This window comes from Heptranchias perlo, chromosome 28 (genome assembly GCF_035084215.1).
Source record: "Heptranchias perlo isolate sHepPer1 chromosome 28, sHepPer1.hap1, whole genome shotgun sequence".
In the NCBI taxonomy this organism is placed as follows: Eukaryota; Metazoa; Chordata; class Chondrichthyes; order Hexanchiformes; family Hexanchidae; genus Heptranchias; species Heptranchias perlo.
The window spans coordinates 1,718,473-1,734,094 of NC_090352.1; the positions used below are offsets into that span (position 1 = coordinate 1,718,473).

At 42.6% G+C, this 15,622-nt stretch overlaps 1 protein-coding gene across 2 annotated transcripts in view; it reads left to right on the forward strand.

Annotated features, from left to right (window-relative positions):
- The window catches only part of LOC137344772 (protein CASP-like), a 501,289-nt gene that overhangs the window by 222,482 nt on the left and 263,185 nt on the right, over positions 1 to 15,622 (forward strand). For both annotated transcript variants that reach the window (XM_068007907.1, XM_068007906.1), the window contains exon 4: positions 5,449 to 5,527. In XM_068007907.1, the coding sequence (XP_067864008.1) occupies positions 5,449 to 5,527 (79 nt within the window). The remainder of the gene's footprint in view (positions 1 to 5,448; positions 5,528 to 15,622) is intronic.

Consider the following 15,622-nt stretch of genomic DNA (forward strand, 5'->3'; position numbering starts at 1 on the left):
CTAAGTGCCAGGAAACAGAGTAGTGGTGACCGATTGTTTTTCGGACTGGAGGGAGGTGTACAGTGGTGTTCCCCAGGGGTCGGTACTAGGACCACTGCTTTTTTTTGATATATTAATGATTGGACTTGGCTGTACAGGGCTCAAAATTTAGAAGTGTAGTAAACAGTGAGGATGATAGTAATAGACTTCAAGAGGACATAGAGGACAAGAGCTGGTGGAATGGGCAGACACATGGCAGATGAAATTTAATGCAGAGAAGTGATACATTTTGGCAGGAATGAGGAGAGGCTATATAAATTAAATGGTACAATTGTAAAGGGGGTGCAGGAACAGAGAGACCTGGGGTTATATGTGCACAAATCTTTGAATGTGGCAGGACAAGTTATGAAAGCAGTTAAAAAACCATACGGGATCCTGGGCTTTATAAATAGAGGCATAAAGCAAGGAAGTTATGTTGAACCTATACAAAACACTGGTTTGGCCACAACTCGGGTATTGTGTCCAATTCTGGGCACCACATTTTAGGAGGTATGTGAAGGCCTTAGAGAGGGTACAGAAAAGATTTACTAGAATGGTTCAGTTACATGGATAGACTGGAAAAGCTGGGGTTGCTCTCCTTAGAGCAGAGAAGGTTAAGAGGAGATTTGATAGAAGTGTTCAAAATCTTGACTGGTTTAGATAAAGTAAATAAAAAGAAACTGTTCCCATTGGTAGAAGGGTCGAGAACAAGAGGACACAGATTTATGGTGATTGACAAAAGAACCAAAGGCGACGTGAGGAAAAACTTTTTTACGCAGCAAGTAGTTATGATCTGGAATGCATTCCCTGAAATGGTGGTGGAAGAAGATTCAATTGTGGCTTTCAAAAAGGAATTGGATAAATATTTGAAGAGAAAAAAATTGCAGGGCTACGGGGAAAGAGCGGGTTTTGGGACTAACAGGATAGCTCTTACAAAGATCCGGCACAGGCTTGATAGTCCGAATGACCGCCTCCTGTGCTGTAATGATTCTATGATTCTATGAATGAGCAGCGCATCGAAGATTACATAATACAGAATATACTCTTAACACCTAATCAATGCCTCAAGGGTAGAACGTTGCACATTCATGGTCTCATCGGGTCAGTTGCTGTGTCACTGTTCAGAGTCTGATTAGAATACCACTCGTGGTTGGGGATGAAAGAATTAAGAAGGTTTATACTGTCTGAGATTGTACTGGGGAATGATTTGAATGATGAGGACGTTACAGCTAATATGGTTAAGGAGCAGAAAGCTTTGGTCAGAGTCATGAAAAAGTTTGAGCTGAACCAGACCAAAGTAACAGCACCGGCTGCTGCGGTAAGCTCAGTCCAGATAGGTCCCAGAGTGAGGGACTCCTGCTGTCGCAATGAGTATGGGGGTGGGGGTGGGGGTGGTGGTGGCGAGATCTCCCTTTACATGATCTGACAAAGCACTCACTGAGAATTAGCAGACTCCATGAACTATCTCTACATTTTAGGATGGGTGGGTCCAGGGCATCGGGGACAAACCAGCTGAATCTGCAGCAAGTTATTTTTATGAGAACTGACTTTTGCTCCGAAATTACAACGAAGAACTAGTGAGGGACAGGAACTGTAGAGATGGTGGTACCATGGAAATACTCAAAGATTTACTAAAGGAAGCCCATGATACCTCTCTTGCAGAATATCTGGGTAAAAGGTACAAAGGAAAGACTTCCACTGCTGCAGTTTTCAGGACATGTGACACTCTTCAAAGAACTCCATTTTATGTTCTTTTATTTATTTTTCATACCATCTCCTGCTGCTAACCCCCACAAAATCACAATACCATCAGTTATATTAACAACGCTATTTTGCACCAACGCTCAGCTGAGCAGCCAAAGTTATAGTCACCTCCCCCAAACTGCTTCTCCTGCGCCTCCCCCTTAACACCATTTCTGAACTCTCAGCCTTTTCACTTATTTCACCTTTTCTCCACTCCTCCACTACTTAGCTTCCTCCTCAGTGCTCTTTTGAACTCCCATCGACTTCAAAACCTAGTTCTCCCCTCTTCCACCCCAACCTTTTGTTCCGCTCTCCATTTCTCAATTTCCCTCATCTCTGCTGATAAATAGTTTCTCACCCCTGGTATGTTCTAAGTGTATCCCCTCTGCAATTGTCTCCTTGACATTCATCCTAAAGCAGGATACCCAAAACTGGTTTAACTGTGGCCTAACCAATGAGCTGTAGAGATTTAACAGTCCCTCCGCGACTAGTTTTTTAGAAGTACATTTCAACTGTGTAGGATGAGAAATGTTAATACCATTTTCAAGGGGAAAACATGAAATCTAAAGTAAGCTCTTAGCTGCATTATGATGGAAAAAACATATTAAAAATGTTATGGTATGAATGTGTGACAAGTCTTGTTGCAGATATTTTCAATTTCAGTGGCTGTTCTGAGTAGGGATGGATGAGATCTCTACAGTCTTGTTATTTGTAAGGGACGTGTGATTAGATTTTTATTCAAGAAGTTTTGTGTTTTAGTTTCATATAATACAGGGCCAGGACTTGGGCTTTCCATCACATCGCATGTTTGAATTCTGAAATTAACACTCTGCTCTTGTGTGGTTGGATATTTTCTGTTCTAAGTCTGAATCCTACAATTAATAATTTTTAAGTTAAATGTTATCTATCGAGTAGGTCTTTTATGATTTAATGATAAAATATTTACTTATTTGGAAAAATCTGCTTGGAATTACTTGTGTATGAGAGACACAAGGTATTTTCTTCTGAGAGCAGGGAGTTATTCGTGTGATTGCGTCAAATGGATCTTTTGTTCATTTTTCCTGGCCCACGCAGAGCGGTTTATAATATTTTGTTGACTCCATTAAAGGATTGAGTGGGCGCAATTTCAATTAGTGTCAGTTTTGCTGGCTGCTTTCAAACTTGCTTAGTCCAGGTTCTCAAAAAAAAAAACTTTTTACAGTCTCAGGGCTGAAAGATTCTTGATGAAGCTTTTTCTATTAGGCTCTGTAAATAAAATGTAAATCAGCAACTTTTTAGGGAAACTTCACAGGTACTTGGGCTCTTTAAGGAAAGTTATGGAAGTCAGTGAACCGTTTGTCCGTTGATGAATCTTTCGTTACAGGGTCTGGTTGGCACTGGCGGACTAGTGAAATATTGACATCAGCTTTTCTAATCAGAATCAACATTCTGGATTACAAGGTTTCAGTCGCCATTTGTGAAAAAGATTTCAAAATTGATGATTTCCTAACTGTGACTAAACCGTGGCAGTCTTTTTGTCCCCGTCCAGTTCTTCACCTTCCTGAAGTTGGAGACTGTTATTGCGATATACTTTGATGTGCATCAGTGACCCTCCAATCCCTTACTGAGGTAGCTGTTACTCCTTTGAGCCTGGATAATGTGGTTGGGGTCAGCATAGCTGAGCCTGATTTCCTGATGACTCCTCACTGTTGCACACTTTCCTCCAACAGGGGTACCTGGATAACAATCAGGACTGGGAACCCTGGCCATCTTTCTTTCTTCTGTCTATAGTCCTGTGATCCTGTTGCCAATTCTAACGTCACCAGTATACGGAACATTTGAGATGTGACCAGATAACTCGGCTCAAAGCTTCCTGGTTTGTGCGGCTCAGTATCGCACCACATTTTCTCACTAAGCCATCAGGCGGATGCAGCCTCCATTTTTAATAACTATATATTCTCCATAGGCAGTCATTTTCTTGCTACTAGGCATACAGCAATTTTATATTTTATAGTCGGAGCTGATTTTTTTTTAAACACACCACTGAAGTCAACTTTGTGAGAAGGACAGCAGCAGTTAGATCTGATTAAAATTTAATTCCACAGTATTCTTGCTGCTGACTGTGAAACTATCCTTTGACCCATAGGGTAGGTATAGTGAAAAAGCCCTACATCTCCGCACGGCTGAGCTGTTGGCTGCTAAGCAGAGGGTAATATGTCTGAATCATGGAGAAAGTGAAGGGGATTCTGAGGAAGTACTTTGAGAGGCAAAAAAGAGGGATGAATAGAAAAGTAACTAAAAGGTTTTGGAGTGCTTGGTAAATTCTTTATGATTCCTGTTAGAAAGCAAGTAATGGGTGTCTGAGCAGCTGTGATATTGAATTGTAAACAGTGAGAACTTCTTGGTGTTCCTTTCATATCATGCTTCTCTTTGGTCAGGTTTGTGAGGTAATCATTTCAAAACACCTGCAGTTGACATTGGAAGAAAAATACGAGCCAATAGTGAAAGGACATTGATGGGCGGGGCGTGCCCGTGATTGTCAGGGCGAGCCCTTGATGCCTTGCAGTGTTGTTGAATTATGCTAATCATGAATCGTATAAGTGTGCGGGTTGAGGTCTTAGAGCAGAGCATCATGATGCATGTTCCCTGGAGATGACTATGGGGTAGTGAGCCTCAGACATTGTGGGTTAAGTGATATTTGGTGAGATTGGGAAGAGAATAGAGTGATATTGTGGGGAGAGATTAATGTATTTTAAAAGGCTAGTGAAATTGTCTTAGGAAGTGGTTATATATGGTGGGCTCAGGATGGTTAGTGTCTCCAACAGCTGTTTAATGATTTGCGTGCTGTGTAGCTGTTTCTGGAAGGTGACCAGATGATGGAGCCACAATATGAGTGTCGACTGATTGTTCTTGTTCCTTAATGTTACTGGAACCCACTTATGGCCACTGTTATTTTCATGCGTGTAATGTGATTTTATTTTTGGTTTTGGCCACGTGGTAATAAACTGAGGGAATTGTGAAAATAACACGTGGCAAAAAGCTGTGGATGATGGGGGCCAATTAAATTTTTTAAGACTAAGATCGATAGATTTTTGTTAGGTTGGAGTATCAATGGATATGGAGTAACAGTGGGCAATTGGAGTTGAGGTACAGACAGAGCAGCCATGATCTAATTGAATGATGGAACAGGCTTGTGGGGCTGAATGGCCTACTTCTGTTCCTATCTTCCTATGACAATAAACCTGTCCCAAACACAAATAAAAACAGAAAATGCTGGAAATACTCAACAGGTCAGGCAGCATCTATGGAGAGAGAAACAGTGTTAACATTTCAGGTCGATGACCTTTCATCAGAACTAGGAAGATGCTGGTGATGAACAGCTTTTAAGCAATTACAGAGCCAGGGAATAGGGGGGCAGGGAAAGAACAAAAGGGAAAGGTCTGTGATAGAGCGGAAGGCAAGAGTGATTAAATGACATACTATTGAGACATATTATGTTATGGATCTGGAGAGCAGAACTCTGGTATAAGTAGTTGTAAATGCTCAAAAGCAGCATTTGATTTGGATGCACACAGTTGCTACTTTCCCCTGAAGGTTTGAAGTTCAGGAGTTTTGTAATTAAACTATTAAATTTAGTCAATAACTATGGTTTTAAGGAAAGAAGTGATTTTCTTGTTTTAATGAGAATTTTTGTTGTTTGTGTTTCAGATCGATGCCCTAAGTAAAAGAAGCAAAGAAGCAGAGGCAGCCTTTTTGAATGTTTACAAAAGATTAATTGATGTTCCAGGTATGTTTCCAGATCACAGTGATTCGTGACCTAGGCCAGTGCATTTCTTGTCACTTCCCTAGTTTTAGAAATAGTTTGTTTACCTTTTTTTTTCTCTGGGATTTGATTTCAAAATTAGCCCAGACATAAATTTTGGCAGTCTGAAGCCAGTGGGCACAGTCAGTATAATAAAAAATACTGATTCACTGTATGTAACTGTGATGCGGTCTCAGCGGTCATGGGGATAGGAGATATTGGGAATGTTAGAGTGACATTGTATGGGCAAAGGCAGTGTACTTAGGGCTTTCTATTGTATCCACTAAGTTCCACTCTTGTACTGGAATCCTTTGGTGCTGCTATTGTGTACATAGTGGAAGAGAGATTCTTTTTACCTGGATTTTAACTTTTACATTGACGTAAAATTCTTTTCCTGTTTATACAAAGTACTAACAGGATTATAATTATTCTCAGAACACTTAAGAAACATTTAGTGGTTCTGTAATTTGTTTTAAACATGACATAAAAGCATGTTGTGTATAAAATATGTCTGGAAAAATGTGTACTTTGAAAGCGATAAAGGACATTCATGGTTCCCAAGTGAATGTGTGCACACATAATGGCATCTGTTAAAAACAAGTGTGTCTCTTGATATTTTTTCCACTTTTTTCATGCAGAATCAGCAGATTTTTATGTATATACATATTTATTCAATGTAACTCAGGGTGGTTAGTTTAATTACAACAGTGTCATTGCCATTTTCATTCCATTCCATTCTGCATCATTTTAAAAAGTTTCTATGTTGTATAATCTTCACTGCCTTTCTTCCAAACTATATTGACAAGAACCTAAGGTTTGATGTTTATCTGATGTTACATACATTGTGTTTGTAGCCACCCCGGATCCACTGAGACACATTTCTCTATTCCTTGTTTTCCTGAGTACCCTTTCCAGCCAGCCTCGGTAGGTCAGCCGGGGAACCACTCAGTAAATCATGGCTGCTGTGGTTAGAGGTTCTCATCACGATAACTCACACTGCAAGCTTCTAACGTGCCTTGAAATATGGGCAAAACTGTATTAGTGCCAAAGTGTGCAATGTAAAATATTGTATCGGGGTAGCTCGTGTTGACTGAGATTGAACTTTATCGCTGTGTGACTCCCTAGAAACATATTTCTCAAATTTAAAAGAAATCATGAGCTAAGGATGTATTTCTCATGCTCCTGACCAGCAATGTATTTTAAATAACTGTTGTGTTGGCTGGGATAGTGGACGTCCCTTATCACAATACTAATTGCTGTATGAATAACTGTGCTTAGAATTCCAGCTGATTCTCCTTAATGAGACAGCTGGGTTAATTATGTAATCGTCTAATTACATTAGCCCTGAAACCCCCACCCCCAACAGACAGGAACGCATGTGAAAGTGTGATGCCATCGGATGAGCTGCACACAATATGGAGCTATTCATCTTCCTGATATGTTCCAGTGACGCAGTCACCCACATTATAGTGTCTTCAAACAGCAGTAAAGGTCTTCCAGATGTTTATATGTGGTCTGCGATTGTAATGGCTTTTGAGAAGAAGAAAATATGCTAGCAGTTTCAACTTCTATAAAATAGTCTTGGCAATTTGTTAAGCTTATTTTTTGCCAATATGAAACATTTTTAGAGGATGAAATAACATTGCAACATAATATATGTATGTAAATATATGACAATGTAAAATAAAATATGACTGTTATTGTGCACTCTGGCTAACTTGCTGCATTATACCAGGCCTTTACTAGAACATGTTGCCTGGAAGGTAGCCAACTAGAGCATTATGCAAGGTATCAATTATAAGTATATTCTGTTCCACATGGTTAATGATCAAAAACTAGCAGTACCCATAGGAAACATTTAGGATGCCTGCCCTTTTAAAAGAGCTCTGTGCCACTTTATTATGTGATTTTTCATTATGTGACTTCCCATGCCAATGTTGCATACCGTTTCTCTTTAGTTCTCTTTCTGTGTTCCAGTTCTCATTCCCTTTCGCTCTTTCTATGTTCCACTCTTCCCTTTCCTCTGTTCCCCTCGCTCCCCTTTCCCAGTTTCCTTCTTCCCATTTTTCCATTGCCCTCATTTCCACTTTCACTATTCCCCTCATTTCCCCTTAGATTTCTCCACCCTTTTCTCCTCTCTGTTACCTCCCTTTCCCTTTTTCTCTGTTCCTCTGTTTTCACATTTTTCTATTCTACTCTTACTTTTCACTGTTCTTTTCTCTTCCCAGTTGCCCCCATTTTCCCTTTCTCTTGGCTTTGTTCCTCATTTCCCCCCATTGTTTCTCTCTTCTGCTTTCTCCCACTCCTTTCTGTTTCCTTACCCCCCCCCCCCCTTCCTCTTCTACCACTTTCCTACTGTTTCTTTGCTTACATTTTATTACAGCTTGTTTTTTTGCTCCATTTGGAGTGCCTCACCAGAGGTGCCAACGTCTGCCAAGCAGCAAAATGGAGTAGTTTCCATGTGATCAGCTGTTACTATTTAGATTTAGTTGTAACTTGCACGTTTGATTTGACGGAGCTGCTTTGGTTCCTCCCTTTCAAAGAATGCCATTTACTTGCGGTTTGTGCAGGAGAGCAAGTAGAGAAGAAATCTGAAGTTGTAGCCACCTCGTTCTTTGAATTAAAATGACATCAACTCTCTTCCCCCCGCCCCCTCCCCCACTGTCCCATTCCTCAAGTTCTTCTAATAGCTCTTGCACTTGGGAATATTTTCCCTACCGCCTTGCTCTGGATCCTCAACTTTTTTTAAAAAAGTCTCAGACTAGGACCCTTTCCCAAGTGTTGCCAGACACTGGGATTCCTTACGTACATGCACATCCCAGCACCCTTCAACCCCAGTACCGACACCAGTACCCCAGCTGATCCTACTCCTCCATACACCATCACCCCCTTTCCCCAATGCTGCCACAGCTTGGAAACTTCTACTCCCAGATCTGGCAGACCCCTGTACTTCCCTCCAGCACTCGAAGACCCTCTGATATCCACACCCCATCCTGACAGTTCTGCTATAACCTGTATTCTCTCTAATGCTCCCAGGCACAGGGACCCCTTCTTCCGTGCTCTCAGATCCCAGGCCACACCCTGAGTGCTGCCAGACCTCAGCATCTCCCCCAGTGAAGGCATAGTGCTACCAGAAACTGGTTCTCTGCACCCTGGCATGCTGCCCAATTCTGCCGCTTCGTTTGACTGTTTCTCCTTCAATGAAAATGAAAATCAGACCATTTCTATAATGGACAGCCAATCCGCAACACCAGTTTTATACCTGGCGGCAAGTTTAAAATTTACCCCAAGGATTTTAACATCATAAAAAAAGGAAACATTAAATGTTTAAATTTATACTGTGTGCTTATTAAAGAAGCCATGTGTTTATTTACTGTTCTACAGAAGCAGACATTGAATTTATATATTTGTTAATGCAGCTGGCACTCTCTTAACCTGCTCTCAGAACTGAGGCCCCTCCTCCCAGTGCTCCCAGAACTGGATCCCCTCCTACCAGTGGACCCAAAACTGGATCCCTTCCTCCCAGTGCTCCAAGATATTAGGATTCTCCTCCCTGTATTCCCAGATCCCAGGACCTACTCAGGGTAATACGTACTTGGGAAATCAATCTTCGTTATATGTGGCAGCAGCTAACGCAAGTGGCCCATGTTCACTAGAACTGGATTAAGATTATCCCAATCCATTTCATGTCAGATCCTTATAGCCAGCAAGTGGGGAGATTTTGATTATGTCAGTCTGGGGTTCATTCCAGAGGTGAAACCGGAGTGACAAACAATTCCGTCATTCAATCCCATTATTTTACTAGCCCCTTCTAACAACCGGTAAATTTTAAAATTGGCTTTCTTGAGTTTAAATCAAAAACCACGGTGAACTAAATCTCTATTTTGTTTTCACCATTGATAACTGCCATCGGTTGAAACCAGGTCCCACCCAAAACCCTCCTTCCCAGTTCCCTGCCATCTCATGTAGGTGCTCGTTAATGCTGAAATAGTTTCAGGTATCGGGCCCCTGCCAAGCTGGTCACGTATGAGCCAAATGTGAGTATTGACGAGATATTTAATTATAGAGGCATCGTAGTCAAGCCCAAAACCCACATGTACGTACTTTCCTTCAGTTATCACTGATCAGGAGTGTGAACTCTTGGATAATTTCCCCACTCCACTTAACTCATTGACATCAAGGTCAGTTATAGCACACTTTTCACTGCCTGACATCAGCAGAGACTGGATTGAACTTGGGACCTTCCTATTCTGTATGACTGTATGTGAGGAGAACCATAGAAATGTAAGTTGTTCTAAAGAGGAGAATGTGAAACTTTCTATTAACAGCAATAATTGACTGGGAAATATTGAAATTCTTTTATTCATTGTGAAAGATGTTCAGAATTCACAGGCTGTTCGATGCTCATGAGAGAACTTCCGTTTTCATTCATTTCTATTGATGTATCCTCTATTTCTTCCATGAAAGTTCCCCAGATACTTTTATGTTATAATGAAAGGTGAGATACGTAGCAGGGCACTTCTTTTAAAAGCCAGTTGCTGAAATTACAGTGCATGTGTCAAATACAGAAGAATAAAAAGTTTGTAAAGATGTATAATCCAGCTGACTTGGCATGCAGCATTGATATATGCAAATACCAGCTGTGCTCATGTTTCCCCAGGTCCTGATTCCTTAATATTAACCAAAATATAAATTTGACTATTGAATGAATAATGTAAAACCCATTTGTATGCAAACAGTTCTCCTTATATTGAACACATTAGTGAGACATGCCTTCAGAGTTGCTTACAATTTGTGGTTTTTAATATCCATCCATTCACCTTTATCAAAGGTCCACATCCCCTCAGGAATGTTGCACCTCTGATTGCACTTCCATTTTATCAAGAATGCAGCTATGTGTAAACAGTAACTGCACGAACATCACTAAAATTGTAACATCCATAGAAGCATGAAGAATAGAGGAAAAATCTTTTTAATGCTGAGCTTCAAGTTGTTTTTCTGATCCTGTGGACACTTGGGGGGTGATTTTAGGAGGCAAATGCGGGTGCGATGGGGTGGGGCGGCTCCGAAAATCACGCAAATCCTGTTTGGGTTCGGAAGCCGGCTCCAACCTGCTGACTTCCGAATTTCCCAGGGACCCACCTGTGTGCGAGCGGGCGACCCGAAAACAGAAGTCCCGCCGGCAATTAAAGCCGGCAGAATGACAGTTAAAGAGCCAGATGTACCTCATTGAGGTACTTAAGGCACTTCACCTGTGATAGATGAAGGGATTAGAAAGATTTTTAACTTACCTGGGCGGCTTGCCCACCGCTTCTGATTCGTGCCTGGTGAAACCATGCGTAAAGGGTCGGATCAGGGAAGAAGAAACTAAATAAATTAAATAAAAAACCATGCAAGGAAGTGAAAACACTAAATGCACCTACCTTTTAACATGCTCCGATGTCACCCTCTTCACCCTCCCGATCGTCCCCCGATGCCCTCCCCCCCCCCCCCCCCCGGTCTTCCGTTCCAGCGCCGGATAATGTCTGGCTCTCTCTCTTTTGCTCCCCCTCCCCCCCATTGTTGCAGCTCCTGAAGGCAGCCAGCCTGTAAATCAGACTAGCTGCCGGGTGTGAAACCCGGAGAGGACGTTAACCGTTATCAATCAACGTGCGATTGCGTCGGAAACAAAACAGACTGACTGCCTCGGATGGCAAATGTTGATGTTATTTTCAGTAGCATAGGCGAGCATCACTTCTTTGGGTAAAGTACACCCCTCTCATGACACCAGCAGCACATTGTTACTTTCCTCCTTGGCTGTGCTTAGCAAAGTAAATACAGAAGGCAGTCTTGAAGAATTAATTCTTATTAATGCAGCTACTGATTATGCACAGTCATTGATCTAGAAATGTACCAATGTGCATTGCCCTTTTTTTCCCAGTTGTCTTTCAATTAGAATCTTAAAACACAACATCCATCCTTGTCTGTTGCATTTACCGATCATTATCAGGCCCCAGTTTTGCTCCTTATATATAATAGTAATCTGAAACGCTTTCATACAAGTCATGTTAAAATCAATTGTCTATCTGTCCTGAACTGTTATATATCAAAGAGTTACATTGTAATTCCTAGCACCAAGAATTGCTTCAGGGTCTTCACAAGTAATTTCAAATGCATCTAGGCCTCCAATTCCTACATATTCTCCACTAGGATTGGGTACAGCTCAACATGGCTTTTGGGTTCAGCCACTGTGACCAATGTGCAGATGATTTCCTTGTCCCTCCCTACTCCCCCACTGGAGCAGATGTTGGTATTGGTCAACACAGGTGCCTTGATCTAGATCAAGTTTTGATCCAGGTGAACTCTGGCTCTCATATTTTGAGATTTATTTTGAATATTTTTCCACAGTAAGGATTTAGGAAAAAAAAATTTACTTTTGTGTTGGGTTTTAAAACAAAAATGGATTTGCACTTTAAAAAGGAAGGCCACAGGCTGTATGAATTTGCAGAATGTGTGTTAAGGCCATTTGTGGTTACTGACACCCAAGGCAACGGGGAACAACAGCAGTCATTATCTCATCTCAGTGGCTCCCAATAAACATTCACACCATAGGGGATGGAATGTCCCTTCCTGTTAAGCCTTACCTCAGCAAGTACTTGCTCACTCCTCCTTCAGAAGGATTGAAGAAGTGCACATGTAAACAATGTGAAGATCTGGTTCAGATTACAAGCGCATTAACACTACTGTGCAAGTAGATGTATGTAAGGAATCTTACAACACCAGGTTATAGTCCAACAAATTTATTTTAAAATCACAAGCTTTCGGAGATTATCCCCTTCGTCAGATGAATGAGTGAAAAGGTTCTCAAATCGCATATCTTATACTATGCTGGGACAGCATCACACCAATCAAAAGGTGTCGTTGTTATTCAAACAGGCCAGTCACGGAGAACAGCACGTCCCAGTACACTGGATATACATTGTGTCAATTACACAGACAGGCAGAAAGAAACCCAAAATGGCAGAGAGAGAGAATATTAAAAAACATAATTTTTTTCCCCCTTTTTGCTGGTGGGGTTACGTGTAGCGTGACATGAACCCAAGATCCCGGTTGAGGCCGTCCTCATGGGTGCGGAACTTGGCTGTCAACTTCTGCTCGACGATTTTGCGTTGTCGTGTGTCTCGAAGGCCGCCTTGGAGAACGCTTACCCGAAGATCGGTGGCTGAATGTCCTTGACTGCTAAAGTGTTCCCCGACTGGGAGGGAACCCTCCTGTCTGGCGATTGTTGCGCGGTGTCCGTTCATCCGTTGTCGCAGTGTCTGCATGGTCTCGCCAATGTACCATGCTCCGGGGCATCCTTCCCTGCAACGTATGAGGTAGACAACGTTGGCCGAGTCACAGGAGTATGAACCATGTACCTGGTGGGTGGTGTCCTCTCGTGTGATGGTGGTATCCGTGTCGATGATCTGGCATGTCTTGCAGAGGTTGCCGTGGCAGGGTTGTGTGGTGTCGTGGACGCTGTTCTCCTGAAAACTGGGTAACTTGCTGCGAACGATGGTCTGTTTGAGGTTGGGTGGCTGTTTAAAGGCGAGCAGTGGAGGCGTGGGGATGGCCTTAGCGAGGTGTTCGTCGTCATCGATGACATGTTGAAGGCTGCGGATATGACGCTCGACTTGTCGATCGACAGTTCCGATGGGCCACAGCGAAGAATCGCATAGACCTCCTCAGAAGACAAACATGGGACGCAACCAACAGAGTACCCTTCGTCGTACTTCCCTGGAGCGGAGAAACTACACCATGTTCTCCGCAGCCTTCAACATGTCATCGATGACGACGAACACCTCGCTAAGGCCATCCCCACGCCTCCACTACTCGCCTTTAAACAGCCACCCAACCTCAAACAGACCATCGTTCGCAGCAAGTTACCCAGTTTTCAGGAGAACAGCGTCCAAGACACCACACAACCCTGCCATGGCAACCTCTGCAAGACATGCCAGATCATCGACACGGATACCACCATCACACGAGAGGAAACCACCCACCAGGTACATGGTTCATACTCCTGTGACTCGGCCAACGTTGTCTACCTCATACGTTGCAGGAAAGGATGCCCCGGAGCATGGTACATTGGCGAGACCATGCAGACACTGCGACAACGGATGAACGGACACCGCGCAACAATCGCCAGACAGGAGGGTTCCCTCCCAGTCGGGGAACACTTTAGCAGTCAAGGACATTCAGCCACCGATCTTCGGGTAAGCGTTCTCCAAGGCGGCCTTCGAGACACACGACAACGCAAAATCGTCGAGCAGAAGTTGACAGCCAAGTTCCGCACCCACGAGGACGGCCTCAACCGGGATCTTGGGTTCATGTCACGCTACACGTAACCCCACCGGGAAAAAAATTATGTTTTTTAATATTCTCTCTCTCTCTCTCTCTGCCATTTTGGGTTTCTTTCTGCCTGTCTGTGTAATTGACACAATGTATATCCAGTGTACTGGGATGTGCTGTTCTCCGTGACTGGCCTGTTTGAATAACAACGACACCTTTTGATTGGTGTGACGCTGTCCCAGCATAGTATAAGATATGCGATTTGAGAACCTTTTCACTCATTCATCTGACGAAGGGGATAATCTCCGAAAGCTTGTGATTTTAAAATAAATTTGTTGGACTATAACCTGGTGTAAGATTCTTTACATTTGTCCACCCCAGTCCATCACCGGCATCTCCACATCAAGTAGATGTAGAGCAGTTTGAGTCAACTTCCATAGAAACAAAATGCCCATATCACTGGCAGGAGCGTCTTTTTTTTTTATTCGTTCATGAGATGTGGGCGTCACTGGCAAGGCCAGCATTTATTGCCCATCCCGAATTGCCCTTGAGAAGGTGGTGGTGAGCCGCCGCCTTGAACCGCTGCAGTCTGTGTGGTGACGGTTCTCCCACAGTGCTGTTAGGTAGGGAGTTCCAGGATTTTGACCCAGCGACAATGAAGGAACGGCGATATATTTCCAAGTCGGGATGGTGTGTGACTTGAAGGGGAACGTGCAGGTGGTGTTGTTCCCATGTACCTGCTGCCCTTATCCTTCTAGGTGGTAGAGGTTGTGGGTCTGGTTCTACAGAACCATAGTAGGTTTGGTGGCAGACCTGAAATAGTAACAGGCACCAATATTCTACTTCAAGTAGCTACATCTATCAAAAAAGGTAAAGAAGAGGAATGTAACAAATGTAGAGTTAATAATACAGAAGAAAATCAAGCAGAACATTAAATAGAATTTTACAGCACAGAAACAGGCCATTCAGCCCAACACGCCCATGCTCCACAAGAGCCTCCTCCTACCTTACTTCATCTCACTCTATATCAGCATATCGTTCCATTCCTTTCTCCTTGAGGTACTTATCTAGCTTCCCCTTAAATGCATCTTTGCTAATCGCCTCAACCACTCCATGTGGTAGCAAGTTCCACATTCTAATCACTCTCTGGGTAAAGAAGTTTCTTCCGAATTCCCTGTTGAATTTATTAGTGACCATCTTGTTTTTTCCCCTCAAATTTTGGACTCCCCACAAGTGGAAACATCTTCTTCTCTACGTCTACTCTGTTGAACCCCTTCATAATTTTAAAGACCTCTATCAGGTTACCTCTCAATTTTCTCTTTTCTAGAAAAATGAGCCCCAGCCTGTTCAGTCTATCCTGATAGTTAGAACCTCTCAGTTCTGGTACCATCCTTGCAAATCTTTTTTGCACTTTCTCCAGTGCTTCTATATCCTTTTTGTAATATAGAGACCGGAACTGTGGACTGTACTGTAAGCGTGGTCTAACCAAGGTGCTATATAAGTTTAACATAACTCCTCTGCTTTTGAATTCTAGCCTGCTAGAAATTAACCCCAGTGCATTGTTAACCTGAGTTGCTACTTTTAATGAATTGTGTATCTCCACCCCATGATCCCTTTGCAGCTCTACCTCATTTAGACTCTTATTTCCAAGGAGTATGTGGCCTCCTTATCCCTCCTAACAAAATGCATCGTCTTACACTTATCTGTATTGAAATTCATTTGCCTAACTTCTCCATCATTCTTCAATGGGCTGGTTGCTGCTGCTCTAGA